This window comes from Protobothrops mucrosquamatus, unplaced genomic scaffold (genome assembly GCF_001527695.2).
Source record: "Protobothrops mucrosquamatus isolate PMUCROS unplaced genomic scaffold, P.Mucros_1.0 scaffold1329, whole genome shotgun sequence".
In the NCBI taxonomy this organism is placed as follows: domain Eukaryota; kingdom Metazoa; phylum Chordata; class Lepidosauria; order Squamata; family Viperidae; genus Protobothrops; species Protobothrops mucrosquamatus.
Window position 1 is genome coordinate 341,610 of NW_015387528.1, and position 27,328 is coordinate 368,937.

The 27,328-nt window shown below is 45.7% G+C and overlaps 2 protein-coding genes across 3 annotated transcripts in view; both read right to left on the reverse strand.

Moving 5' to 3' along the window:
* Window positions 1-629: 629 nt before the first annotated feature.
* PGD (phosphogluconate dehydrogenase) lies at window positions 630-15,356 on the reverse strand. Its single transcript, XM_015821437.1, has 13 exons — window positions 15,270-15,356; window positions 12,623-12,698; window positions 11,758-11,937; window positions 9,605-9,670; window positions 9,108-9,226; window positions 8,911-8,980; window positions 8,236-8,370; window positions 6,158-6,347; window positions 3,754-3,884; window positions 2,950-3,083; window positions 2,252-2,351; window positions 1,974-2,096; window positions 630-952 (listed from the first exon to the last, which is right to left on the reverse strand). The coding sequence occupies exons 1-13, from the start codon at window positions 15,275-15,277 to the stop codon at window positions 833-835; spliced, it is 1,452 nt and encodes a 483-aa protein (XP_015676923.1). The 5' UTR covers window positions 15,278-15,356; the 3' UTR covers window positions 630-832.
* Window positions 15,357-20,830: 5,474 nt separating this feature from the next.
* KIF1B (kinesin family member 1B) overlaps window positions 20,831-27,328 on the reverse strand; it is an 85,313-nt gene continuing 78,815 nt past the window's right edge. For both annotated transcript variants that reach the window (XM_015821438.1, XM_029285133.1), the window contains 8 exons: window positions 26,982-27,127; window positions 26,089-26,328; window positions 25,816-25,887; window positions 25,605-25,726; window positions 24,650-24,799; window positions 23,791-23,983; window positions 22,209-22,327; window positions 20,831-20,960 (listed from right to left, as the gene is read on the reverse strand). In XM_015821438.1, the coding sequence (XP_015676924.1) occupies window positions 20,918-20,960; window positions 22,209-22,327; window positions 23,791-23,983; window positions 24,650-24,799; window positions 25,605-25,726; window positions 25,816-25,887; window positions 26,089-26,328; window positions 26,982-27,127 (1,085 nt within the window). In that variant the 3' untranslated portion in view covers window positions 20,831-20,917. The remainder of the gene's footprint in view (window positions 20,961-22,208; window positions 22,328-23,790; window positions 23,984-24,649; window positions 24,800-25,604; window positions 25,727-25,815; window positions 25,888-26,088; window positions 26,329-26,981; window positions 27,128-27,328) is intronic.

The window sequence follows — 27,328 nt, forward strand, 5'->3', positions numbered from 1 at the left end:
ATCCTTTTTTCCCCTCAAATTTGCTCTGGGAATAGTCTCTGCCAGTCTCTTTTATAAATAAAGTCAAATAATGCCTTTTAATAGGAGCAGCAAACAAAAAGGCAGGGAAAGACCTCGTGGTCCATAGAGTCTGCCCTTTGAGGGTTTCTTTTCTTTTTATTTACTATTTTTAATTATCTTTTATTTTTAAATTTTTGTTGGATGATGGGCATGTGTTTATCCCAAGCATGTTACTATTCAGAACAGTAGTAATTATTTTTTATTAGTATTAGTTTCTTTCAGGAAACCTGATTCCTATTTTTTTAAATTTTGCTTGGATGACCCCATCCAAGCAAAATATGGGTAGCAATACATGTCCCATCATCCTGGGCCACCACTGGCAATAAACAGGGAGCTGTAGTCCAGATAAAAAGGATCTGATATGGTAACTGATACGCTAATAAACTCATATGCTAATAAACAAGCCAGCCAGTGCTGGAGGGGCTAACTACAAAAAAGCTAACTACAAACCCCATCATCCCTGCCCCTTGGCCCAGCTTTAATTCTTGCTTCGGTACAACAAAACCTTCTTCCAAATTGCTATGATCTCAAAGCTGTTTTTATCCAAGCAAGGGATTAAAAAAGCAAAGATGAATTGGAAACGAGCGTTTATTTCAGCAGAGTTTTCACATTTATTCCATCCATTTTATTCTGGCTTTTTGCACAAGATACCATTAGAAACTCCTTTACAAAAAAAAAGAAAATAGAAAATAAAAACTAAAACTGGACATCTACAGACATGCCCAAAGTATGGAGACTCCTTTCTATGTAGCTCTTATGGGGTTTCCATCGTTTAGGCGTTATAAGACGAAGATGAGACGGTGCCCCCGTGTCCCGTCCAATTGGTGTGAACGAATTCGCCCGGTTTTGACAACAATTCGTAGGTGTGGGCACCAAAATAATCCCTCTGAGCCTAAGAGGAGAGAAAGCACAACGTTTTGAGTGGACAACTTGAAGCTTGGAAGCCCACGACTAAAGAACGACTGCTGATCAAAACTGCATTCACACAACCACTCTTGCAAGCCAAATTGACCACATGGTGGCTTCCGAGAGACTGATTTCTATTCCCAGAATTCTGAGTTGGTTAAGGAATTCTGGGAATTGAAGTCCACGCCTCTGAAGAATGCTCTGTGGTTTATGCAGCTTTCCCAATGGGGTTCTAGGTTTACTGTGCTATTATGGGTTGTAGAAGAGACTTTTTACCATTTCCCCTTTTCTTCAGGATAGCAATTAATTGGGGATGTCTAGTAATTGGGGATGTCTAGCTTAATGAAGAGAAGGACAAGGGGGGAACAGGATAGCAATGTTCCAGTATCTCAGGGGCTGCCCCAAAGAAGAGGGAGTCAAGATGTTCTCCAAAGCGCCTGAAGGCAGGACAAGAAGCTGATCAAGGAGAGAAGCAACCTAGAACTAAGGAGAAATTTCCTGACAGTCATAACAATTAATCAGTGGAACAACGTGCCTCCAGAAGTTGTGGGTGTTCCAAGACTGGAAGTTTTTAAGAAGAGAGTGGACAACCATTTGTCTGAAATGGTATAGGGTTTCCTACCTGAGCAGGGGGTTAGACTAGAAGACCTCCAAGGTCCCTTCCAACTATTCTATTCTATTCTGTTCCATTCCATTCTTTCCATATTCTATTCTATTCTATTCTATTCTATTCTATTCTATTCTATTCTATTCTATTCTATTCTATTCTTTCCATATTCTATTCTTTCCATATTCTATTCTATTCTATTCTATTCTATTCTATTCTATATTCCATTCATTCCTATTCCTATTTCTATTCCTATTCCTATTCTCACAAAGATACACTACAAAGAAAACTAGTGAGATCAGACTTAAGCTGGGATTCAACTGCTAACAAGCCGTGGACAGAAAAAGAAATTAGGAATCAAAGCAAGTTTAAGATCAGACTCCATGCATACGTTACTCACCTGAATCAGGTTAGCAGGCAAAGTGCCATGTCTGTATCCATCATAAAAGGCTAGTGCTGTGGTAAAGCAGGGCATCGGGATTCCCACCTGGACCCCAGTGCTAATTGCGCGTCGCCATGAGTCCTTGCAAAAAGACCAAAGGTGCAGGAAAATTAATTTTCTGGACAAGATTCCTGGTCTCTCTAGGCCGGTGTTTCTCAAATCTCTGCCACTTTAAGATGGGTGGACTTCAAGTCCCAGAATTCCCATCTAGAAGAGTCTTCATGAAATTCCCTTACCTGACAATTCTCCACTGCCGTCTTAAAAAAGACATCTAGGAGTAGATTTTGTAGATCGGGGGTCCGGTCAAAAGCTTCTTTAATTTTGCCCAAGAAAACACTGCCCAGGAGAGATATAAAAAAAATAGCCTTTGAGAAATATTTTAAATGAATAAATCAGAATATTATACAGGTGAGGAATTTAATTTCGGCCGGTGTTCGGTGCTAACGTGAATCAGAAAGAATCCATTCTGTATCGACCTAGAAACATTTTCTCAGAATTCAAATTTATTCAGCACTATAAGGAACGAGGCTGCGCTATTTTTTTTAAAAAAAAAACACACTGCTGTGTATATTATAATAAAATCTGTTCCTGGATTTGCATATTCCTTTCTTCTGGGTTCTCGACTGATATAAATAGTATTCATAGTGAAGACTATTTTGACAGCTTTTAAGGATTTAGAATTTTGAAAGCAAAGGTTTTCAGAAAAGGAAATTTTGCCATCTTCAATCTTTTTTACTTATTTGGAAAACTTATATTGTCACCTACTCACACCTGGCAACTCTTTGCTTTTCTTTAAGCCTTGTGGAATGATATTGGCACCATCTGGACAATATTTCCAGAATATTTGACCAGAATGGTTAATCCATGTTGTGTTCAGAGCTTTTGACACTGAACATCCATCCATGCTCCAATCTGTTTCCTGTTTACGACTTACCTCCTGATGATGCAGCCTCCACGCCACATTAATGCAATCGCGCCATAATTTAGGGTCCAGCCAAACTCCTTGGCGGCTTGCCTCAGTAACATGAAGCCCTGGGCGTAGGAAATGATCTTGGAAGCATAGAGGGCCTATAGGAAGGAGTTAGAGAATGGCATGCATGCAGAATATTAACCAAGGTGTGTTTTAAACCATGATGACCCATAACCCAAATAAAGGACTTTTGATTCTGAGTAACCGCAGTTTGCTAAACAAGCCATCCCTGAACGGTTTGCACGTCTTACTAAGAAATAATAGATAAGTGCACAAGTAATGCTGAATTAAAGAAAAAAAACCCCAGAAACTAGTCATCTTATGATTCAGAGTGATGGCAAACCAAGATTTAGGAAGGAAACTCAGCAAAAGTTGGGTCTGGGCTGTCTTCAGATCATAAAAAGGTTTGTTCTATAAAACTAAACAACTTGCTGATCCACAGACCAAACAAGCTTTTCTCAATATGACGCCCTTCAGATAGTTAAAATTACAATCCATACTTCAGTTTACCACTAGATGGCAGCAGAGAGCTGCGGAAACATCTAGTTACTGCCACCTTGTGGTCCTTCAGAGTTCTGCAGCTGAGATAAAATACGCATTTAATTTTCCAGTGTATTATATGGAATCAATGAATTCTGGAGAAAGCCATATTGAGGAAGGTTGGTCTGCTTTGTGATCCAGCCCAAGTCCTTCTTACACCCACTTTGATAAAATACCAAGGCTCCAGCGAGGGATCAGGCCCACTGATGGGAAAAGCCGTGCACTCACTTTACGAATGTCCTCCAGGAACGTTGCCTTATTCCCAGTAAACGCCTGCGCTTTGGGACCACTCAGGAGTTTGCTGGCTTGCATCCTCTCGTCCTTGAGCGAAGACAAACACCGGGCGAAAACAGCCTCTCCTTTTGAAGGAAAAGCAAGAAATCCATATTATCCCTGACCACTCCAAGCTAAAGACCAAAAACTCCGTTGCATGCACCAAAGGCAATTCCAAACAGAACAGAGCTGGATTTCAAAAGACAAAAAAACAAAAAACTACACAACTCAAATTACTCTACGAAGGAACGGCATGAAAAGAAATTGGAAATACAACCGGGCCAGATAATACAAACAAATAACAAATGTGCTTTCTGGCTAAACCCCAGAGTTATTTTCAGATTCATTTGCAGCTGGAAGGATTTATCCTCCTTGGTCATTTGCTTTCTTTGAGAGAGTCGTTGAGGCCACTTGGAGGTTTGTCTGTGTCCTCAGGGTCACCTGAGTGGTGCAAATGACCAGGAATATAAATCCTTCCATTCCTCACCATCCGGTCAGAGCTGAAGAAGCTTCTTGGATGAGAAGTGAAACGTCTTCAAAGAAAAACTTAAATTTAGAATAATCATAGTCTCCAGTTAAAATATACACACAAAAAGGGTGGTTTACACCAGGGGGGGTCCCCAACCACTGGGCTGGGGACCAGTACCGGTCCATGGCCTGTTAGGAACTGGGCTGCACAGCTGGAGGTGAGCAGCAGGGAGCAGCGAAAATGTGCATGTGTGGGATCTAAGTTGTGTAGTCCTGCTTCCCACCAACTCCCAGTCCGTGGAGAAATTGTCTTCCATGAAATCGGTCCCTGGGTGCCAAAAAGGTTGGGGACCATCGGTTTACAACACTGGCTCAACCCCCTCATTTTAAAAGCTAAGTCAGCTCTTCCAGGTTAAGCTAAGATCAATATTGTTAGCTTTCATTGGGTTTGTCTTTTGTGGTGATTTGCAATCCCCCCCTCTCTGGTGCATCAACATAAAGGGTCAATTCAGCATCCGATGCGTAAACATGTCCTTCCATCTCCCTAGATCAAAAGTAAAAAAAATCCTGCAGATTCTTAGTCTCAGGCACATTAATTTCCTCCTGGCTCCTTTGCTGAGGAAGAATGAGTCAGCACCTTCCACAAACTTGCAAGTCATGCTGACAACAAATAGAAGGAAAAAAAGACAATAGAAATTCACCTGTTTGGCAGCCCAGTCTCTCCAAAGTGCAGCATTCCCTTCTAAGGCCAGAATTATTATTATTTAAATATATTTTATTAGTTTTCCAGTTTTACATTTGAGTATTTGGAAGGCAATGTGGTGATTGGGTTAAACCATAGTTCAATAACAAAATCTTTAGTAGGTATCTCAGATGACATCATCAAATATTTCTTCTCTGTTTCCCTTAACATTTGCTAATTCATATTTGAGCTAGTAAATTTCTGATTGTATCAAACTCAGTAAAAACTTCATTATCGCATTTATAAATCCTTTTTTTTTGCTTGTAAATATCTTAATAAATCTTGATAGACAATCCATGTCCTGTTATTCAGTTTTACCTAATTTTTAGTTTTTAATTACAGTATTCCAATTTGACCTTTGATATCCATAGTATTTAATAATAATAATAATGATAAAGTTGGAAGGGACCTAGTCATCTAGTCCAACCCCCTGCTCAGGCAGGAAACCCTACACCATTTCGCACAAATGGCTATCCAGTTTCTTCTTAAAAACTTCCAGTGTTGGAGCATTCACTGCTTCTGGAGGCAGGTTGTTCCACTGGTTAATTGTTCCCACTGTCAGGAAGTTTCTCCTTAGTTCTAGGTTGCTTTATCTCACTTCATAAAAACTATTATGTCTAAAATACACATATTAGTTACTTAAATTATAATCTGATTCTATTTCGTAAGCATTTTCTATTTCTCACCCTAATACATCATCACCTTAATAATAGAGTATCCTTTATTAGTTCAAATCCATCATCTATACTATCTGGGCTAGTCAATAATTCAAGCCTATTATTTTGGAAGTGTTTTGATGAGGGCAGGGGGGGGAAAGAAACCAAATTAGGCTCCCCCCAAAATTGGGCTTGTCCTAAAAAGAAAAGAAGGTGCAACGTTAATCAGAGGAAGATTTAAAAGTTTATAGCAGGGGTAGGCAACCTAGGCTCTTTTATGACTGGTGGACTTCAACTCCCAGAATTCCTGAGCCAGCCATGCTGAGGGGAAAGGGAGATGTTTCCAAGCTGAGCCATGCTGGCTCAGGAATTCTGGGAGTTGAAGTCCACGAGTCATAAAAGAGCCAAGGTTGACTACCCCTGGTTTATAGGAATCTCCCTTGACGGCACGAGACGCTTGCAAAACAGCAAATATACAGCAAAAGCAAGTTACCTATGAGAGTAACGGGAACGCCGTATTCCAAAGCGGAAATCGCTGTCCATTTTCCTGTTCCTTTCTGCCCGGCACTGTCCCTGATTTTAGGAAGCAAATGTTTTCCATCGGTGTCGCGGAATTTCAAGATGTCGGCTGTGATTTCAATTAGGAAGGAATCCAGCTCGGTCTTATTCCATTCCTGAAACACCTGGGAAGAAAAGAGAGGGTGGGAGGGGGAATCGGTCCTGCATTGGCTGGGCCCAAGGAAACTTCCATCGCCAGTGCTTTTGTGGGAAGGATATTGCCCAGTTTGGAAGAGGTATCTAAGGACACGATGGGGCCATGATCAATCAATTCATCTATGGTAGAAATATGGCGGTGGGGGATTGGACAAGAAGATCTCCAACTCTGTTATTCTGTGGCAGTGGTGGCAAACCTATGGCACGCGTGCCAGAGGCGGCACTCAAGAGCCCTCTCTGTGGGCACGCACACCGCCGCCACTAGCAGCTCACGCAGGTGCATTAGGCCACCGCCGCCGCCCGGAGCAGCAGCCCCGGCCAGCACAAAGCATGCAAAATAGCCGGCTAGCAAGCTCGTAGAGGTGTTGGAGCATCGAGGTGGCCACACCTACCTGGCCACACCCACCCAGTCTGCTGTGACCACCCAGTGGTCCACGCCCACCCAGTGGGCCACACACCCCGCCCTCCCTGAGGGAACCACAATGCTGATGTGGCCCTGGCACTTTGCAATAAATAAATGGGTTTTGGGTTGTAGTTTGGGCACTCGGTCTCTAAAAGGTTCGCCATCACTGTTCTGTGGTATGCTGGTCTCTGATCATATACAATCTTTCTTTCCATCCTTTCCTCCCTTCCTTTCCTTCCTTCCTTCCCTCCCTCTCTTCCCTCCATTTATTCTTCTCTCCATTTATCTTTCCTTTCTTCCCTCCCTCCCTCCATTTATCTTTCCCTCCTTCCTTCCATTTAGCCCTCCTTCCTTTCTAGTACCAGGTTTTTTTTGGGGGGGGGTGTGGTTAGCAGACGGAGAAGATGCTGCCTAGGGTAAGATAATAATAATAATAATAATAATGATGATGATGATGATGATGAAGAAGAAGAAGAAGAAGAAGAAGAAGAAGAAGAAGAAGAAGAAGAAGAAGAAGAAGAAGAAGAAGAAGAAGAAGAAGAAGAAGAAGAAGAAGAAGAAGAAGAAGAAGAAGAAGAAGTAGTAGTAGTAGTAGTAGTAGTAGTAGTAGTAGTAGTAGTAGTAGTAGTTGGAAGGGACCTTGGAGGTCATATAGTCCAACCCCCTGCTCAGGCAGGAAACCCTATGCCATTTCGGACAAATGGCTGTCCAGTCTCTTCTTAAAAATTTCCAGTGTTGGAGCATTCACCGCTTCTGGAGGCAGGTTGTTCCACTGGTTAATTGTTCTAACTGTCAGGAAGTTTCTCCTTAGTTCCAGGTTGCTTCTCTCCTTGATCAGTTTCCATCCGTTGCTTCTTGTCCTGCCTTCTTCAGGGGCTTTGGAGAATAGCTTGACTCCCTCTTCCTTGGGGCAGCCCCTGAGATACTGGAAGACTGCTATCATGTCCCCCCTCGTCCTTCTCTTCGTTAAACCGGACATCCCCAATTCCATCAATCTTTCCTTATATGTTTTAGCCTCCAGTCCCTTAATCACCTTTGTTGCTCTTCTCTGTACTCTTTCTAGAGTCTCAGCATCTTTTTTACATCATGGTGACCAAAACTGGATGCAGGATTCCAAGTGTGGCCTTACCAAGGCCTTGTAAAGTGGTATTAGATCAGATAAGAGAGGCCGTAGCCCTCAGCTGCATAATTGACGGAAAAAGAAGCTGAGAATTCAGCCCCTTAAGTTCTCAGCCTGTAAGATTTGCCATTTCGGATTTGCAAGGTTCTGGGAATGCAGCCTTCGAATAAACTAAATTAGCCAAACTGGTTGTGCTTCCCTATGTGGTCTACCTAGGAAGATATGTACTACCCATTTATCCACCAAGCCACATCATTCCAGAATGGCTTTCCTCTCTCCAATCATTTAGACTTTACTATCCACCTTGCTCCGGACTCAACCGTGTCTGACTCACCTTGGACATCTCGTCGTGGTCCATGGCCAGCACGTCCTTCATGAGGTGGTAAGCCTCACAGATCAGCTGCATGTCACCGTACTCAATCCCGTTATGCACCATCTTCACAAAATGCCCGGCTCCTTCATCTCCCACCTGTTGGACACAACGGAGAAGGAACCGCGTCAGAGGGCGTAATAATTTTTTTGCCCAGTTCGGGATTTGCTCAGGAAGAAGGTACAAGTTTTAAGAAGTGGATCAACTCTGGAGAGCGCCCAGCCACGCACGTTGCCCTCCAGAAAGGCCGCTTGGCCAAATTTGAATCTCCCCCCCTTTTTTTTTCCAGCCAGTATCGCCATCTTGCAAAAAAATGCAATTCAGCTGGGAAAAAAGAGAGGAGCTGAACTGAGAAAAGTTCTGCTTTAACTTGTTGATACGGCGGTGTGTTGGTTAGAATATTAGCAGCGTTGACAGCAGGATTGCAGGCTAAACTCTGCCCGCTGCCAGCAGTTCAATCTTGACCGGCTTGAGATTTGACTCAGCTTTCCATCCTTCCGAGGTCGTTAAAATGAGGAGCCAGATTGTGGGTGTGTGTGTGTGGGGAGGGCGATATGCTGACTCTGTAACCCGGAGAGGGCTGTAAAAAAAATTGTATAAAATTGGAAGGGCTTCAAAGGTATCGGTAGAAAGACTCACCCAGTCACAGCACGGTTCCCCGGTTCCTACTTTGGCTGCGATGCTCTGAAATATTGTCTTGATGTGAGGCCTGCAAAGGAAGAACCAGGGACAGGGGTTAGCCAAGTGCACCCAATTCCTGCCAGCCTCTAAAATTCCTATCAGCCTTAAGATAAACAACGGAGGAATAGTTATCCCAACCGTCTGAAATTACGTACCAGGCTTCTTTCGCTCCACCTGGCATCAGGGAGGGTCCGTATCGGGCTCCTTCTTCACCCCCACTTACTCCACTCCCCACAAACAGGATGCCTTTTTCCTTGAGTTCCTTGCAGCGTCTCTAAAAGGGAGGGGGGGAAAGAGGGGGGAGAGAAAATGAGAAAAAAAGGATTGCAAGGAGAAAATGAGTTCAAAAGGAGGCATTTCTCTTTATAAACTTCCTTTCTGAACTGAGATCCTGCTCGTCTCCCACGTTCCTCAAAATCCGTTGGGCTTAAGGAAAAGAAACTTTTCTAAAAAAAAAAAAAGGAAAAAAGAGCAGCTGAAATGCCAAGCATATATTGAATTTCCTGAGCTTGGCTTAGTGGCCTCAAGGCTGTTCCCACAAAAGCAGATTCTGATATTTTTCAAGTGAGACTAACCCAGAACACAGGATCATTTCTGAGAAGTTTTCCCCCCACGAAATCCACGGAAGACGAATGGGCTAGCAGAGACCTACCGTGGTGTCTCTGTATTCCGAATTTCCTCCGTCAATGATGATATCCCCACGAGAAAGCAGCGGCACCTGAAAACACAAGAAGGACATTTATGTGGATCAGCCAAAAAAGCTGCCATAGAAGCAGGAAGTTTCCACTGCTGCTGATCAGTAACCCCTGGCCTACAGCTGGAGTGCCTCTGACTATGGAGGTTCCCTTGTCCTGTTGTGTTGTGAAACATCTGTACTTTTCATCTCGCCCAACCAAGTTTAATAACCTTTTCATTTTTAAAAAAAAGTTCAAATACAAAACACCAGGAAACAAAAAGAAAAAAAAACAAGACATTAAAAAGAAAAAGGTATATATTTGAAATAGATTAAGAATGTATTCTTTGGAATAATAGATTTATTTGTATAAAAACTATTATGTAATGCAGGGGTAGTCAACCTTGGCTCTTTTATGACTCGTGGACTTCAATTCCCAGAATTCCTGAGCCAGCTTAGCTGGCTCAGGAATTCTGGGAGTTGAAGTCCACGAGTCATAAAAGAGCCAAGGTTGACTACCCCTGATGTAATGGAACGAAGAAAACTGAAGAGGCGTTTTAGATCTGGATTGATTTAATAACTAATTGAGTATGTTAAATTAGTAAGACGATGTTGTTGCCTGACAATATGGACGTTATTAGGTATGATAATTAACTGGATGAAATTTGAATTTGGTCCAGTGGGTTGAAATGATTTAAGGTTTGATATTACTTTGTTATTTTGTTGTCTTAAAGAGATTGATTGATTGATTGATGGATGGATTATATATGTATAGGATAGACTAATATTTTACTTTAATTAGGAGATATATTGTGTAGTGGAAGAAGAAATAAATGAGATTTGTGATAAAATTATGGATTTAAGAGATTGAGATCTAGCATATATCTGGAAGGGATACCTGAATTGATAATCTGTTTCTTTAAAGTCAAATTTGATTATGCTAATTGTAAATTCAGAAAGCTCTAAAACAGGTTTAGGATTGTTAGAAATTTAAATTAGAAATGGATTATTTTAAATGTATTAGGTTAATTGAGGGAAATAGAGAGGGAATATTTAATGTATTGATTTGAGTTATTCATATATGGTTTTATTTCTGGATGTTTGATTACCCCAGCACCACGGTGTGTCTTAAGCACTTTGTTCTAAAAATAAAAAAAACAATAAAATTTGTTTTTAAAAAAAAAGAAAAAAGAAAAAGGTGCATTAAAAAAAGAAAATATATATTGTCCACATATTGTTTATCTCACCCAATAAAGATTAATAATCTTGAGCTTGACAAGTCAAGGGGGGGGATTAAATTTCACATCCAAGAAAAGAGCTGAAACCTCACAATGGCTGAGAACAGAGGTTAAATTTCCACTTTAGTGATTGTGAAATGGAAACAGAAGTAATGCTTTTGATCTTTTGTATTGGAGAAGACTCCTAGGAATACCACGGGTGACCAGGAAAAGGAACCAGGAAGCAGAGAAGAAATTAATTCTGAGTCCGCTGTCAAGGCACCAAGGAGTAGGTTATTTTGGATGCACAATATGAAAAACGGACCCTCTGGCGAAGCTCTAATGCTGGGACAGATGGAAGGAAAGAGAAGACGAGAACCACCAGCAGAAAGATGGAAGGATTCAATTACAGGAAGATGGGGACAGATTATCCTAGAGGAAATTCAACTACGAGGCCGCTGAGAGTCACCACAGATCTGGTGGCACATAACCAGGGATGAATTCGGCAATAAAGAAGTGTATAGGTCGTCCTTGACTTACAACAGTTCATTTAGAAACCGTTCAAAGTTACAACGGCGCTGAAAAAAAGGGACTTATGACCATTTTTCAGACTTACTCCCACTGCAGATCAAAATTCACACGCTTGGCAACCGGCTCATATTTATGACGGTCGCAGCGTCCCAGGGTCACGTGATCCCCTCTTGCAACCCCTTTGACAAGCCAAGTCAATGAGGGAAGCCAGAGAATGGGAAGAAAGTGTAACACGTGTAGAACGAGCCACAATTGCTGATCCCAAGCTGTCCACGCGGCCTCTTTCGGCCACCGCGAAATAGCTCCTATTTATTTGCTAGCTTGATCAAGCCCAAACCCAGCGTTACAACTGGGACGGCTGGCATCTCCGAGGGGTCTCCTTACCAACTTGTTGATGAAGTCATCCACGGCGCTCCCGGCCTTGACCAGCATCATGACACGGCGGGGTTTTTTCAGCTTTGAAACCATTTCCTCTAAGGAGTGAGCGCCGATCACTTTGGTGCCCTTGGCCTCGTTCGCAAGGAAATCGTCCACCTTGGAGACCGTCCGGTTAAAAGCGCACACCTGGGCGATGAAAGGACAAAGAGGTTGGGGAAAAAAAGCCAAAAACTTCAGCAATGCAGTTATTTAAAAAGCTTTGCTTTTCTCTGCTTTCTCGTTGCAGACCAGGGACATCTGTCCTGAACGATGGACTGCATTTTTCTATCTTCTCTTTCCCCTGGCAAAAAATATTGCTCATTTGCTGAATTATATTTACTGAGGAGTGAAGTTACACAGAAACAAAACTATTGCTTTTTGCATGATTTGTGCCCTCTGTGTCACAATCACACTGCGGGCTCAGCTGCAGAATGACTGATTGAGGAGAGAGCTCAAGCAAGTGAGTCAAGTTACATTTTACAGATAAATGTTCCAAGACAAGAGAATGAGAGAAATCCCTTTTTAAGGGTTTCCTCGTTGTGTTTCTTGAATAGTATCCTGTGTATTATAAAGGCAATAGGAGGCTGATCATTTGCGCAGTTTATAGTCTTTAATCTGACCCTAGCAATGCTATCAGAGGCCTAAAATCAAGGTCGAAAAGCTACAATTAACACAGAAAAAAAGATTTTTTTTATAAAAGAATAACCTGCGGTGGGATGTATCACAACAAATTCTTGAAGCCACGTTTCAGATATCTGACCCGAGGGATGTCCAGTTTCTGCCTCTCGCGGATTATTTTACACCAAATCTTTGCAACTCAAGGTTTACTCACCACAAAACCATGATCGTTCATATTGAGGATGAGATTCTGACCCATGACTGCAAGGCCAATCAACGCAATATCTGCTCTGCAAAAAAAAGAAGGATAGAAAAATAATGTTTAGATGGCAAATTTGGTTCCAAAAAAGAGATCTCGTCCCTCTGTGGCAGGCAAGCGTGTGAAATGTCCTTAGGTTACTCAAGTAAGTAAGCCCGGCCACAAAGGAAACAAAAGTAGCAGCACTGGAATTAGTAGCAAATGATTCATAAATTATCTTTTTTTGCAAGGATCTGTCCCTCAGATAGGACATATCAGTCCATCCTATATGGATGTTAAAATTATATATTATATTATAAGCATTGCTTCCTACTTTAGGCTTCCCACAGCAATCTGAACCTCACCCCAAACCACAAATCATGGTTTGCAAGTAATAAGGGGGGTAAAAAACACACTAGGCCAAACCAACCGAGTTGCATCAGAGGTTGCAGAGGGAAAAAAAAATGAGAATGCCCATAGGAAGCAGTTCAAACTCAGGAAGGATGCAAGCCAGCTTTGCTAAATGCTCACATCTCCAAAAGGCGGTGATGGGTTGCGACAGCCTCTAACCTCAAAGAAGAATCAGGAAGTAAATAGGATTTCTTAATCCAGCCCGTTTTTCTCTCTCTTCAGCCCTTGCACCCAGTGCCAAGGAAGAAACAGGTGGTGGTGTAGCCCTCCAGAACCAAACTAAGTCAGCTTCAGAAATCAAGGAAGTGATGGGGAAAAAATTGCAGGGAGGAATTCTTTACTTCCCTGAAGTCAAGGAGATTATTTGCAAGCCGTAAACTATCGTCTTGAGCTCAGAAAATCAGGAAAAGATTATTTTGTGTGAGAGAACTTTCCTGTGCCTACCCCCCCCCCACTTTTTCTGCTCGGTGTTTCTTCTTTTCCTCTCAAGGAAATCTTAAACTGATTTAATCCAGAGGCCTACCCAACCAACCATGGATTGGTTGAAAAACTGATTTGGGTTTTCACAAGGCCAGCTCCATATCTCTGGGATCTGGAGGAAGATATCAATCTCTCTTTGCTTGCCTTGCAAACTCCATTCCAGGGAGCAGCCATTACAATTTCTTGTGGCAACGAGTTCCACAGGTTCACTGCTTGAAATCACGTTCTTAGAGATTCTACTTTGATCCTTGCTTTTTACATACAAGGATCCCTGGCCTACTACCACGATTCCTTAATTCTATAGGAAACTTGAGTTTCCTCTAAAATAATTCCTTTTCAGTTCCTCTCCATTCTTACCAATCCTGGCCACATTTCCCCCCCCCCCCTCAGCTTAACTAGGTTTGCTGAACAGGCCTCAACTTAACACCCACATCACCAACCTATCCAAACCATGGTTGATGGTCTATCCTGGCTGAAGCCCCACATGTCCCAAGCCCAGCCAAACCAGTGTTTCTCTTTAGTATCTGAACCAAACCATCATGGCAATCTTGTGAGGGAAAAAATGGCCTGAGGTAAATTTATTAATTTGACAGCTTCTCCCTCGTTTTTTGTTTTTGTTTTTTTTTACATTGAACGATACATTTGAAAATTGGCTCTACCTCGGCCAATGGGAAGCTGGAGGGAGAGCCAATGAAAGGAGCCCCAAACTGAACCACCTATCAGGTGAGAGCGAAGGTTGGGGGGGATATTATATAAGGGGGACCCCAGCTGAGACCGGGCTCAGAGGATCAGGAACGGAGCCCCGGAGGAGGAAGAAAGAAGGGAAGGAAGAAGATAGAAGAGGGAAGCCTGGAAGAAGGGAAGGAAGAAGACAGAAGAGGGAAGCGAGGAAAAAAGAAGGGGGCTGAGTCACTGAGGCAAAAAGTCACTCCTCACCCCAGAAATCTGGGGCAAAGTAGCCCCCCTAAAGCGGGGGAGCGAAGCAGGTGGAGTCACTGGAGAAGTCACTGCCCACCCCAGAAGTCGGGGGCGAAGACGGCACCGGCCCAGAGTCCTGAGGCGGCTGCCCAGGAGAGGGACGCCAAAAGAGGAACCCCCCATTTGGCGCGCTCCCTCAGGCCACTGCTAGCCCAGGGGCGCCCCAGCTTCGTCTCCATCGTCCCGGCTGAGCCCCGTCTTCCAGACCCAATAACACGCTACAACACCCGTGTCCATGGCTCCGTCTGGTTCTTTCTGAGGGGGGGGCTGGCCCTGCGGGGAGGGGGGCCCTCTAGAGCAGTGTTTCTCACCCTTGACAATTTTAAGGCATGTGGACTTCAACTCCCAGAATTCTACAGCCTGGCTGTGGAATTCTGGGAGTTGAAGTCCACATGCCTTAAAATTGTCAAGGGTGAGAAACACTGCTCTAGAGAAAGCGCCTTCTCCTTGCGCGCCGGCTTGGGGGAATTTGAGGGGGAGGATTCGGCGCTGTTCTTCGCCCCAGGAGGCGCCTGCGAGGGTCCAATGCGCCTAGGGGAGGGGTCTCTGGGCATGTGCGGAGCGCCGCCCCGCCTTCTTTCCCACCCACGCGCCTCCCCCCCCACCGTCCTCTCGGGAGGCAGCCTCCGTTTGGGACCCGGCTCGGTGCGTAAAGGCGCGCGTAAGCCAAGGCGCATGTCTGGGGAGATGGGAGGGGGTCTTCTTCACGCCCCCCCCCCCATTAAAAGACCTGGGCGAAGCGAGCGCGACTTACTCGGCCATGGCGACGGCGGGCGGGCGGAGAAAGGCTGCTGCTCTTCGCGGGCGAGGCTTCCCTCGGTCTGGGCCGGCTCACCGCGGAGAGGACGCGGCTCCCGGGCGCCTCGCCCTTTAAAGGCGGCGTGGGCCGGCCTCCCTCCTTCTCTCGCCCACGGGGGGTGGGGGGGGAAAGGGGCCGGGCGAGGCGTCCGTGGCGAGGAGGAGGAAGAGGAGGGCCCGGGATCGGCTCACCTTCGCCCCATCCCTCGCCGGAGCCGCCTCCCCTGGGGCGGGGAAAGGCGGCCCGCGCGTCAATGAATGAATGAGAACCCGGAAAAGGGATCGGATTTGCAACGCGCGTCGCGTCCCTTTGCGCTGCTGCGAGGGGATCGGGGGCTTGGCTGCCTTTTCCCGGGGAAATGAAACGACTCCGCGCAGCGAGTGTATCCTGCTTTTTTTATCCCTTCTCCCTCCCGCCCCGTTGAAGACAGGCAGGCCCCGGAAACCGTCTCGGGTCCCTTTTGCTTTCTCTTCGGAAAATCGCGGCCCGTGATCGACTCCGAATCTTGCATTCTGAATAAATCATCCTATCGGTTGCATTGAACCTGTCTGTGTAGTATCTTTCTGCCTACTTATCCAGCCACCCATCTCTTATCTAATTACCCTTTTCACCTACCATCCATCCATCTCTTTCTCTCTTTCTCATAATTTGGAAGGTGGGAATAGGATGTGACTTAATAGAGCAGAATAAGCTTTTTGGAGGAGAAGCGAAACGTCTTCAAAGTCCAGATACTGCCTCTTTTAAAAGCACCTTTGGGACAACCGTGAGCCTGGATGACGGAGGATCTCCACAGACTTTAATAGTGGATTTTCCTTGTTTGGGCTGCCATGGCCTCCCCCCCCCCCTTTAACTGTCTCCTTGGAAAAAGGAGAAATAAAACAACTCCTAAAGTCTCATTTTTTTTCAGCTCAATTCAGGGTGGCACAAACCATATTGCTTCCTTTTCCTGCCCTGCTCCGTTTTCCTTTGTGCATTCTGTCTTCTATGGCAGGGGTCCTCAACAGTGGCAACTTTAAGACTCGTGGACTTCAACTCCCAGAATTCCTCAGCCAGCCATGCTGGCTGAGGAATTCTGGGAGTTGAAGTCCACGAGTCTTAAAGTTGCCAAGGTTGAGGACCCCTGTTCTAGGGGCTCCATAGAGGCCAGTAGGGAAACCTCCTACTACAGGGATCCATGCCTTTGTAAGAAAACAAGACCATACAAAACAAGCACACCCTCTGCTCGTACACTAGTTGTATCTTTATTGTTTTCCACCTTGCTCACTAACAGTTCAGTGGTGCAGTTACCGGACACAAGAGTTAGATTAAAGAGTATCTGCATTGCACACCTAAAGGCTATACAGCAAAATGGTTCCAAATTAGTACAAATACATGAAGTCTATTTACAGTTTGTATACCCAAGCTCCGAAACATCAGTTATATTTACAAAATAAAACATGGGTTGCCGAGGGACGGAGGGCGGGGTTGGGGGGCTGAAGGAATCGAAGGAGCAGAAATTAATCGTCCAGGTTAATTCAAGTGTTTTGAATGGATTCCTTCCACCGGGATGAGATCGGTTCCAAAGGGAAAAAATTGGGAGAATTGGGTCCAAAAGGCCACTTCAGTTGAGCAGCAAAGAAGGGGGGGAGGGAGTGTATGTGGCAGGTCCCTGTTAAAAAAAACAAAATACATCTGCAAATGTACAGAGTGAGTGGATCCCAACAAGAGGCAAATTGCAAAGCACAAAAGGATTTGGGACACCCCTGATTTAGGTAATCAATAAATAAGGAATCGGGCTGGGTGTGGCAAGCAGGTTGGAATCCCACCGATGCTGCTTCCAGGAACCAGAGGAGATTCAAATCCTTGTTTGACAAAACTTCAAAACTTTAGACCGGCCTTCACCTCGGCCGGTCTAAAGCAGGCGGCTTCTTCAGCGGTGCCTGGATGGATTTGAACCCCGCACCGAAGTGGCCTTTGGAGCCAAAACTGAAATTTCCCTTCCTATTCCCCCCCTCCCCTTCCCCAGGGCTAGTGAGGAAGCACAGCGTGAAAGACATTCCTGACACTTTTTAAAAAAAAAATGTAAGCTGCTAGCCACCAACGAGGAAGGAGGAATGATAAGCGGATGACTGTTTTTTCCCCCTGAACAAACTGAGGTCCTGTTTCGGATACATTCAAGGAACCTTCGAGCAGCAAAGTTATTATTATTATTATTATTACTTTTTTTAAAATATTCCCCTGTTATTCAAAGCAGCATGTTAGAAATTAAAAAAAATAAAGGGAAATAATCTGTACCGTGTGATGCCTGGGCAGACACAGGATTAAAATCCACGACAGAACATTAACAGAGGGAGAGGAGAACAAGGGAGGTCGAGGTTTATGTACAAGGAAAGTGAGCACAAATACACACACAAAAAATTACAAATTAAATAATCCCTGTAGTGCCACCGGGTTAAACAAAGCGGAAGAAAGGAAAAAACATCTTTGCTCGGAAAACCTCTTCAGGAATTCTCTTGGTTTCTTGGCAGCCCTTTCTAATTTAGCGTAATTTAATGAGCAAGGGGGAACCAGGCAGAAGAATTAAAATCTGCTGTTTTCAAAGATCGATCGATGTAAATGAAAGGATGAATCAACTGGCTCCGATTGAACGGAAGGAGTGGATCAGGGGCCTTCCGACTTGGCCCTTTGATGGCTTGTGGACTTCAACTCCCAGAATTCCTCAGCCAGGCTGAGGAATTCTGGGAGTTGAAGTCCACAAGTCATCAAAGGGCCAAGTTGGAAGGCCCCTGGTTTAGACGATTCTCAGATTACAATCAGGGCCACATCCTCACTTCAGCTTCCGTCGTTTCCTTAACTGTGGATTCTGCAAAGATGTCAACGGTCCTCGGTCCTCGCATGGAGCCGCAGGGCATGCACAGAGGGTTGGCTGGCCCGTGGCAGCGGCCTGCAGCTCCGGACAGCGGCCCAAAGAGCTGGCTGGCTCTAGGCCCCGTCGGCTGGTGAAAGCTTTCTAGATCCGGCTTCTGCTGAAACTCAGATTATTATTATTATTATTTTAAAATGAAGCACAGAGGCGGACTTTCTCTGTTTTGGAAGAGGCAGGGCTGGTTAATTTTTAGGCTGTGGAAAGAGGGACCCCTCTCGGATTGGATCGAGGGCTTCCAAAGGCAAAAGCGACAAAAAAATAATCTTAATTTCCCTAGGTCAATTTTAAGTCGTCCGCTGCACAATCAGATCCGGAGCATCTAAAATAAGCAACGGAAGAAGGCTTTAAGACTTACACCTCTTGCTGACGCAAAGATTGGCCCAAGGTGAGCTGGTGTGCGTTTGTGTAACCTGTGGCTGTGCCCTGCTGACCCCTTAATGCTCCTATAAAGCACGATATGTCATTCTTGTTATATATGGTGTGGTTTTTTTCCAGAGCAAATTTTCCCAACCAGCTTTGTTCCGAGCTCAACAAACAAAACAAACAAACGAAACAAAAATGTTATTTTAGTGTAGACACCCTATTGCCAGGCTCCGGATAGATTCTCCCCACCGTTTTATTTCCACAAAACTGGACTGACAGTGTCTCTTCTGTTGTGCGCAAAAAAAATAAAATAAAAATCAACTCATCATTAAAGTCACTGCAAAATGCCCCCCCCCCATACACAACCTGGCTCAACTGGCAGCCTTGTAATTTGGGTGTTGTGTAGTGTCATCACAGGGCTGAGAGTCCCGCTATTAGACTCCCTTTTAGTGCAACAAACCCAAAACAATCAAACCAATTGCATAACTTATGCCTTGTTTCAGGATCCAAAGTTCCTTCGCTTTAAACCGGAGTGGGGGGGGGTTGTCCAAACTTGGCAGCTTTTTAAGACCTGGGGACTTCAACTCCCAGAATTCCCTGGTAGGAAGTAAGTTTGGACACCCCTGTTCCACACAGAGATCCCACAGAAAATGCTCAGAAAATCTTCCCGACTCTACGTCACGGCAAACTCTGTGGAATTCCACGGCAGAATTAAGAGGATTCCCCACCCCACGTGGAAAAGACCCCCCCAAGGAAGTCTCACTAAGGCATTGATCTAAAGATGGGGGGGAAAGCTACACACACCACGCTTATCTATCCGATGGGACAAATGCAAAAATTCAATTGTTTTGTGAGGGGAAAATCAGATTTTTGCCTTTTCTCTGGACAGACTGCCCAGGCTCCTTCTGGGCCCGTCAGTGCCCAAGTGCTAAAAAAACGAGAGAGAGAGACCAACCATGGTTTGGAGGCTGGTGGAAGCTTGTTTTGAAAAGCCAAGGGGGGGGGGGGGATCAAGCTTTTCCTCTCCAGCCTGCAGCCAAAGGCCTGGAGGAGCGTTATCCACTTCCATCGTGGAAAAATAATGCCCTGGTAAGCGAATGGAGAAAGGGGGAGGCTGGCTGGACACAAATCTGTCTCTCAGAGGTTCTGCAAAAGAGGTACAGGAATCTCTAGAACCCCCCAAAGGGAGAGATGCCTCCTGCCCGCGACAAATCATTGTTTGTGGAGTGTTTCAAGGAGCTGGGCTTTCAAAGCAGGCATGTTTCTAAAATAGGTAGAAATGATCCTTCCGCCGCCGTGGGAAGCGGTGCTGCCCCCATGCTGGTTCAATCTCCCCTTTCACTGGGGTGGGACTGGGCAGAGCCCCGTTTTAAACAGGGTTCCACCTTCTTCTAGGTTATTCTGCTGATGGGGGAAACAGGGGGTGCTACATTAGGGCAATCCTCTCCGTACCTTTCCATTGTAGCGGTCCTTCTGGGATGGAGGCGAGATTCCCGGCCTTCCACAGGGGGCTCGGGGACTGAGAAGCAGGCAGATCCCGCAGCCAGTCCCCGTTCCTGAAAGTCTGAAACCTTCTCCCCTGCATCTGCTCCAAAGAGGAGGCAGCCATCACTGGCCAAGCTACAAGGGCTGAATTTAACCAGGCTACGCCGGCGGCCGAGAAACGAGCCTGGGTTAACCGATTCCTAAGCAGAGATCCAAAATAAATAAATGGGAAGGCAGCGTACACTGGGAAGGGGGACGCCCCAAATGGAGGGGCAGGAGTCTTTCCTGGAGAAACACAGTCTGGTTATTTTCCAAGACGAAAAATCAAACTCTCGACATCCAGACAGAGACAAACACAGCGCAGGACAGGACAGGCGACATCACTTGGGGTGGGGGGAGTGAGGAACCAAGGGCCCAAATTGGGGTGGGGGGTGGGGGGAGTTTTCTTTAAAAAGAAAAAAAAAGTCGTGCATATATAAATATGAACCCCCTTTCCACCCCGCTCACCCACACACATTTCCCCCCCCTTCCCGTCGTTTCTTCTTCGGTTGGGCCCCATGCGATGAACAGTGTTTTCAACACTCGAAAAGGAAAATGGTTAGAATAGTATTGTTTTGTTTTTTTTAGAGGAGAAAAAAAAAAGGAAAGGAGGGAAAGAGAAAGAGAGAGAGGAAGAGAGGAGAGAAGGTGGGAAAGTGCTGGAAGGTCAGCCAAGTTAAAGCCACAGGGTTAAATACAAGGAAAGGGAGCGAGTCAAGTATCACAGAGAAAATGAGAAGGGAGGGTTTTTATCTCTAGCCGAAGGTGGATTTGGGAGAAAATAAAAACTGCGTGAGAATTCCCCAGGGACTCAGTACTTCAGCTGTCCGGAGAGTCTTCGGGCGAGTTTGGACCTGCAGAAGGAAAAAAAGGAGGACAGGAATTGAGGGAAAGTGTCATGGCTGGAGGAACTGCACCCGGCACTGAGATGCAACACAACCACAACCACACGGACTGCGTCTATCCTAACCGGCAGGACCCAGATTCAAGTTTATCCTCTTCCTCAAAAGCTACCTCGAAAGGTTTCTCAACTCTGCTCATGGCCAGGAAGCTAAAATTAAGGCCGGAAGAGAAATGCACCCTGCAAAAACAGAGTTTGGACATGCTGGACTGCTGGAATTGTGTTCCTAGAAGTGGCAGAAGGAGAATCCATCTGTGGGAAATCAGCCCCAGAGAAGGAAATACCCCACCTGTGACAGGACATGGTAGGATTAACTCACAAAGGCCAAAGGGCACACCCAGACTCAGGTCAGAATACGTGACACAGGAAATATCCTCAAAGTTCATGCCACAGGAACAGGAAACTATTCCAAACAAAAGGCTAGAGAGGGTATAAAAACCTACTACCCATGTGCTCAGCTCCTTCTTTTCTCTGGTCTTTCCTGCAAGAACCATCGTTCTGCCTCTTCAATAAACTGCAAACTTCTTCCCAAAGCAGTCGCCATGTTGTTTATTTATCCCCGGCTTGGATGAACCAGGATGAAGACTTTTCCTTCAACACATCTTTTATTACGGGTCGCAGGGCCAGCCCAACAGTTAAACATTAAATTAAATACGTTCTCTAAAAATTATTGGAAAAATAACTAAGCCAAGCAGTAACAGGAATTAGGATCTTGAGTTCTCTAGGTGTTTTTTTCCCCTTATGATCACAAAATTTGGCTGCTGCACAAGTGCTGGCTGGATTTGAATTTGGTGATTTCTAAGCTGATGCCTTTCAATAAGACTTGCTTAATCTAAAAGAGGCTAGTGGACTCCTCATCTCTAGTGCCCCATCCTCTGCTAGCAGTGACAAGGTTTTTTTTTTTTTTAACTTCCTCTTTGCCGATGAACCCTCGCTTCTCACCACTTTTGCAACACTTCCTCTTGAAGGAAACACGCCCCCCACTTTTCCTTACAGACCTGAAATTGACACACACACACACACACACACACACGCCTTCCCAGCCCCTTTCCCCCACGAGGCTGCCGATGCGTGCTATCCCGTTTCAGGATTTTAACCAGGTTTATGATGGTTCCCCAGGCTGTGTGCTTCTTCTGCTAGCGTCTGCAGAGGCCGCGGGCCCACTAAGAAGACCCCATCAGCCCCGGCGTGTCCCTCTTACCGTATCGTGCCAGCAAGGAGGGGGTTGAAGGCGTACAGCCAGTCGCTCATGTCTTTGTCATTGAGCGCTTGAAGGAGGACGCCGCGGTGTCTGGTGCAGACGGCAAAGGTGTTTGGTGTCTAAAATACAAAAATAAAAACGTGCCGGCGTTTTGTTTTTATTTTTTTAAAAAAAATGTTTTATTGATTTTCTAATTTTACATTTAAGTATTTGAAAAGCCACGCGGCGGCTGGGTTAATCGAAAATACAATGACATACAAGTCTCTTTAGTACAAATCTCAAGCTGCTCCATTAAGTTTTTCCTCTCTTTTCCCCTGAGTATTTACTGTCTCCTGTTTAAACTAATACAATCCTTATTAAACCAGTTCAATAAAAATAACATTCTTACATTTATCAGTTAATTTTTGGCTTATACATATCCTTACGATTTTAACATTCAGTCTTTATAGTCTTTATACACATGGCGGCATTTTAAGCATTCTTTTTTTTTTTCCCCGTCTTCCCTGATTTTCAAGGCTCCACAGTTCTGCAGAGCGGATGTTTCTTAACCAATGCAGGTTTGAACATCCTTGGCCAGGTTTTCAGAGAACCCGTGGTCCCTTCCTCCCCAAGGGAATCCTTCTTGATCTATACAGGGTTTGAAGGCCATCGTTTACCACCGCGGAGGGATTTGGCACCAAGTTAAGCGATCCCTTAAACCTGAGCCAGCCGTGTGTGGCAGCAGCCCAAAAAAGCTAACACAATCCTCGGTTGCATAAACAAGAGGCACAGAATCAAAGTCACGTGAAGTATCGGTGCCGCTTTATAAAAGCTTAGTAAGGCCACATCTGGAACGCTGCATCCAGTTTTGGTCACCACGTTACAAAAAAGGTGTTGAGTCTTTGGGGAAAGCGCAGAGAAGAGCAATAAAGAGGATTAGGGGACTGGAGGCTAAAATATACAAGGAACGGTTGAGGAATTGGGTCTGGCTAGTCCAGGGATAGGCAACCTTGGCTCTTTTATGACTCGTGGACTTCAACTCCCAGAATTCCTGAGCCAGCATAGCTGGCTCAAGAATTCTGGGAGTTGAAGTCCACGAGTCATAAAAGAGCCAAGGTTGCCTACCCCTGGGCTAGTCCAAAGAAAAGAAGAAACAGGGGGGTCGTGATAGCAGTACTCCAGTATTTGAGAGGTTGCCACAAAGAAAAGGGGGGTGTCAACTTATTTTCCAAAGCACCAGAAGGCAAAACAAGAAACAACGGATGAAAATTAATCAAGGCGAGAAGCAACCTGGAATTAAGGAGAAACTTCCTGACAGTGTGGACAATCAACCAGTGGAACAACCTGCCTCCAGAAGTTGTGGGTGCTCCAACACTGCAGGCTTTTAAGAAGAGACTGGGCATCCACCTATCTGAAAGGGTGTAAGATCTCCTTCCTGAGCAGGGGGTTGGACTAGATGACCTCCAAGGTCCCTTCCTGCTTCTATTCTGATTGACTGGTTTTAATTCCCTCCCTTTACTTTCTGCATCCAAGACAAGGCGACCCCTTTGCGACTTCCTAGGGATCAGGAGCCTTCTCCCAGTTTCTGGAGCGGCCCACTGACCTTCACCATGGCTTGCTGATCCTCGCTGTACTCCACCTGAGCCGTGGAGAGGTTGATGATCCCCCTCTCCACCGGGTCCTTGTCGCTATTGTAGATGAAGACGTACGGGCGGCGCACCACCACAAAATGCTTGGCCCACGAAGGGGAGAGCGGCTCCTTGAAGTGAAGGTAGCCTTTCTTGGAGACCACGGATCTGGAAACAGAAACCCAGCGCAGAACAGACCCATCAGGGCAGGGAGTCTGAGTGGTTACAGCACCAGGAGGACCCTCCCCTTCCCAGTGGGAGGAAAAGCCATGAATCGGAGCCCTCTAGAGCAGGGGGGGGGTGTCTTCAAACGTGGCCCTTTGATGACTTGTGGACTTCACCTCCCAGAATTCCTCAGCCAGCGTGAGGGAACTATGGCCCTTTTATGACTTGTGGACTTCAACTCCCAGAATTCCTCAGCCAGCATGCCTGGCTGAGGAATTCTGGGAGTTGAAGTCCACAAGCAGGGGTCTTCAAACTTGACCCTTTTATGACTTGTGGACTTCACCTCCCAGAATTCCTCAGCCAGCGTGAGGGAACTATGACCCTTTTATGACAGCGTGCCTGGCTGAGGAATTCTGGGAGTTGAAGTCCACAATCAGGGGTCTTCAATCGTGGCCCTTCGATGATTTGTCGACTTCAACTCCCAGAATTCCTCAGCCAGTGTGCCTGGCTGAGGAATTCTAGGAGTTGAAGTCCACAAGTCATCAAAGGGCCAAGTTTGAAGACCCCTGCTCTAGAGGCTGGGATAGAGCAACCCATTTTCAAAAGAGGGGGCCCTGATTTTTCTCCCTGTTGCAAATGGCACGTTCCTTCCAATACGGAGACCCTTACCCAGGCCGGATTTCCTCAATATCCGGAACGAGGTTCAAAAACTCATTTTTCCCGGCTCTCGCCAAATAAGAAACTTCAGCAGGGGGTGTCAACTGGAACGGCTCTGCCTCCAGTCCAGGGCTAGAGGCCCGAGAATTTGCTTCGGGAGTTCTTTGGTTAAAAAAAAAAAGAAAAGAAAACAGGCCAAAAGAGAGAACGTGGTTAGTGTAAAAAATCAGGCACTGCAAAAAGCAGAAAAACACCGACTTGGTTCGTGAATGTCTCGTGATTGGTTCAGAGTCAAAAAAAGAAAAGAAGCAGAACAATCAACTTAGTGTCAACGCTGTTAACATTGGATGTTCTTGCTTTGACAACTATGGAGATGCAGCCCTTTTCTTTCTCATGCTTTACTCTTAGGATTAGATGATACTGAGGGAGGGGGAGGAATGTGATGGGAGTTAGTTAGACATAATAACAATATTGTAATAAGAGATGATAAGGCATGGTGGGAGGAAGAACTGGGCGGAAAGCCTGCATTTCAAACTAATTGGAGAGTGTGATTTATGACTGTTAGTTGGAGGGAATTGTGCTTTGATGCTATGTGCTATGGGGAGGGGAAGTCAGATTTTGGCTTCCACCATGGATGGAATTTGAATCTTTATTTGAATAAAGATTCTTTAGGGTAAACAATGCCTCGAAGATCTTTGAAGAGTAATATCTGTCGGAACCATGACACTTAGTTTGGGAGATCTTTGAGGTTATTTATCTATGCTCTTAATAAACCTGGATTCAACTATGGCACTTGTCTCCCACCCTCCCCCCAAAAAGCAGAGTTTGCCTTTAAAGCACGCATCCATCAGGATGAACAGGGCTGAGAGTGGGGGCAGGGGCAGAGCAAGTTTCTTCCCAGCCCTGTGAAAGAGAGCTTGGGGGGGGGGTTCTGCCAAGGGATGGGCGTCAACTCGGTCCCACTCACTTCTGATCCACCGAGTTGTACCTCGAGTCGGACAGCGAGGGGCAGGTGGTGGACGGGGTGAGGGTGGAGCTGCTGAAGCTGGAGACCGAAGAATCCCGCCCGATCGGAGAGATGTCGGACAGCTGGAAGAAGGAAGCAATAACTCTCAACTCAGCCCTTGCAAGGGAAGGCTTCAAGGGAGAAAAAAAAACCTGGTTAAGGTTCGGCTTACCTTACAATCGCTGATGCTGTTGTAGACCTGGTTAAATTCGCGGTTGAAAGAATGAGTAAGAAGCTGAAGGCACTGGAAAGAAAGTGCGGGTTAGGATGGAGGAGGTGGACAAAAGGAAAGGCGGCCGGGTGTGTTTGTGGGAGTGGAAGTCCATCTTCAGAGTTGTCTAGAGACACTGATCTAGTCTGGACCCCACCACATTTGGGGGAGAAAGGGGGTGAGGGGGAAGGCAGGTTCGCAACCATCACCCCCCACGATCATCACACACACTACCTTGGTAGCTAGCTCCTTCTCCCGCTCCACCAGACTCTCGATGTCGGCCGAGTCGTAGCCGCTGCTCTCGCTGGGGGTGATGGCGCTCTCAAAGGTAGCGGAGGAGATCTGCGAGGAGATACTAGTAGAGGTACTGAGGGTGCTGCTGCTCAGGCTGGGGGAGAGCGAGTCACTCAGGGACTTGGGCAGGCCGTCGCTGATCTTCTCGCGAAGCAGCAGGAAGTGACGCGTCTTCTCCACCTGGGCAGCAAGAGAAGAATCCGGAGAGATTCCGTCCGTGACTTCTAAACTGGGATGTCCTTCTCTGCCCCTCCCCCCCAAAGTACAACAAGCATTGTGTCAACGCTGCTAACAACAGTTGGAGATGCAACCATTTTCTTCTTATGTTTTACTTTTAGAGTTAGAGTTAGAGGATGCTGGGGGGAGGAATGTGCATGAGAGTTTAGCTAGACATAACAATGCTGGACCTAGCGTGAGAACCAAGGTTATTGAAATAAGGGAGGATAAGAATTGGCAGGCTGGAGAACTGGAAGGAAAGCCCGCATTTCAAACTAATTGGAGAATGTGATTTATGACTGTTAGTTGGAGGAGGGAATTGTGCTTTGATACTATGTGCTCAGGGGAGGAGAATTCAATTTTTGGCTTCCACTGTGTTAGTGCCGATGCTATGCTTCTCAAATAAAGATTCTTCAAGGTAAACAATGCCTCGAAGTTCTTTGAAGAGTTTCATCTGTCGGAACCATGGAAACATTGGTTGGGAGACTGAGATGGGCCCAGCAAGAAAGGACAGATGCAGAAAGAGGGACAAGGAGAATTAACAACTTCGGCAGCCTCAGGGAAAACCAAGTCAAGGAATCCCAGCCCTTCCTGTTCCTGCTCCTTTGGGTTCCCACCTCATGCAGCAGCTCCAGCTTCTCCAGTTCCCACTGGTGCTCCAGGATCAGACTGTCTCCTCGGGGTCTCCACCCTGCCAGGTTCTCTTCCCCTCGGACGTAGGCCACGGAGGTATCCAGGACTTTCCGTCTCCTCCTCTGCATTCCTGAAACATAAAAACCGGATTCAGGTCAAGTCAGTTTCCAACGCACCAGGAGGGAAGGTCACCAACTTCTACTCCATAACCAAACAAAGAAAGTTGAGTTTTGAAAAAGCATCTTTGGGTCAACCATGACTGAGAATGGATGACTGAGAACCTCCATGGGCAAAAATATGATAAATTAACAAATCAGCCCAGTTCAGAAAA

What these genes read in the sequence shown, in the direction of transcription:
- PGD (XM_015821437.1), bottom strand. An exon ending in CGGCAGTGGAGAATTGTCAG is followed by an intron (nt 2,097 to 2,251) that starts GTAAGGGAATTT and finishes TCTTTTTGCAAG; the next exon opens with GACTCATGGCGACGCGCAAT. An exon ending in TGCCTGCTAACCTGATTCAG is followed by an intron (nt 953 to 1,973) that starts GTGAGTAACGTA and finishes CTCTCCTCTTAG; the next exon opens with GCTCAGAGGGATTATTTTGG.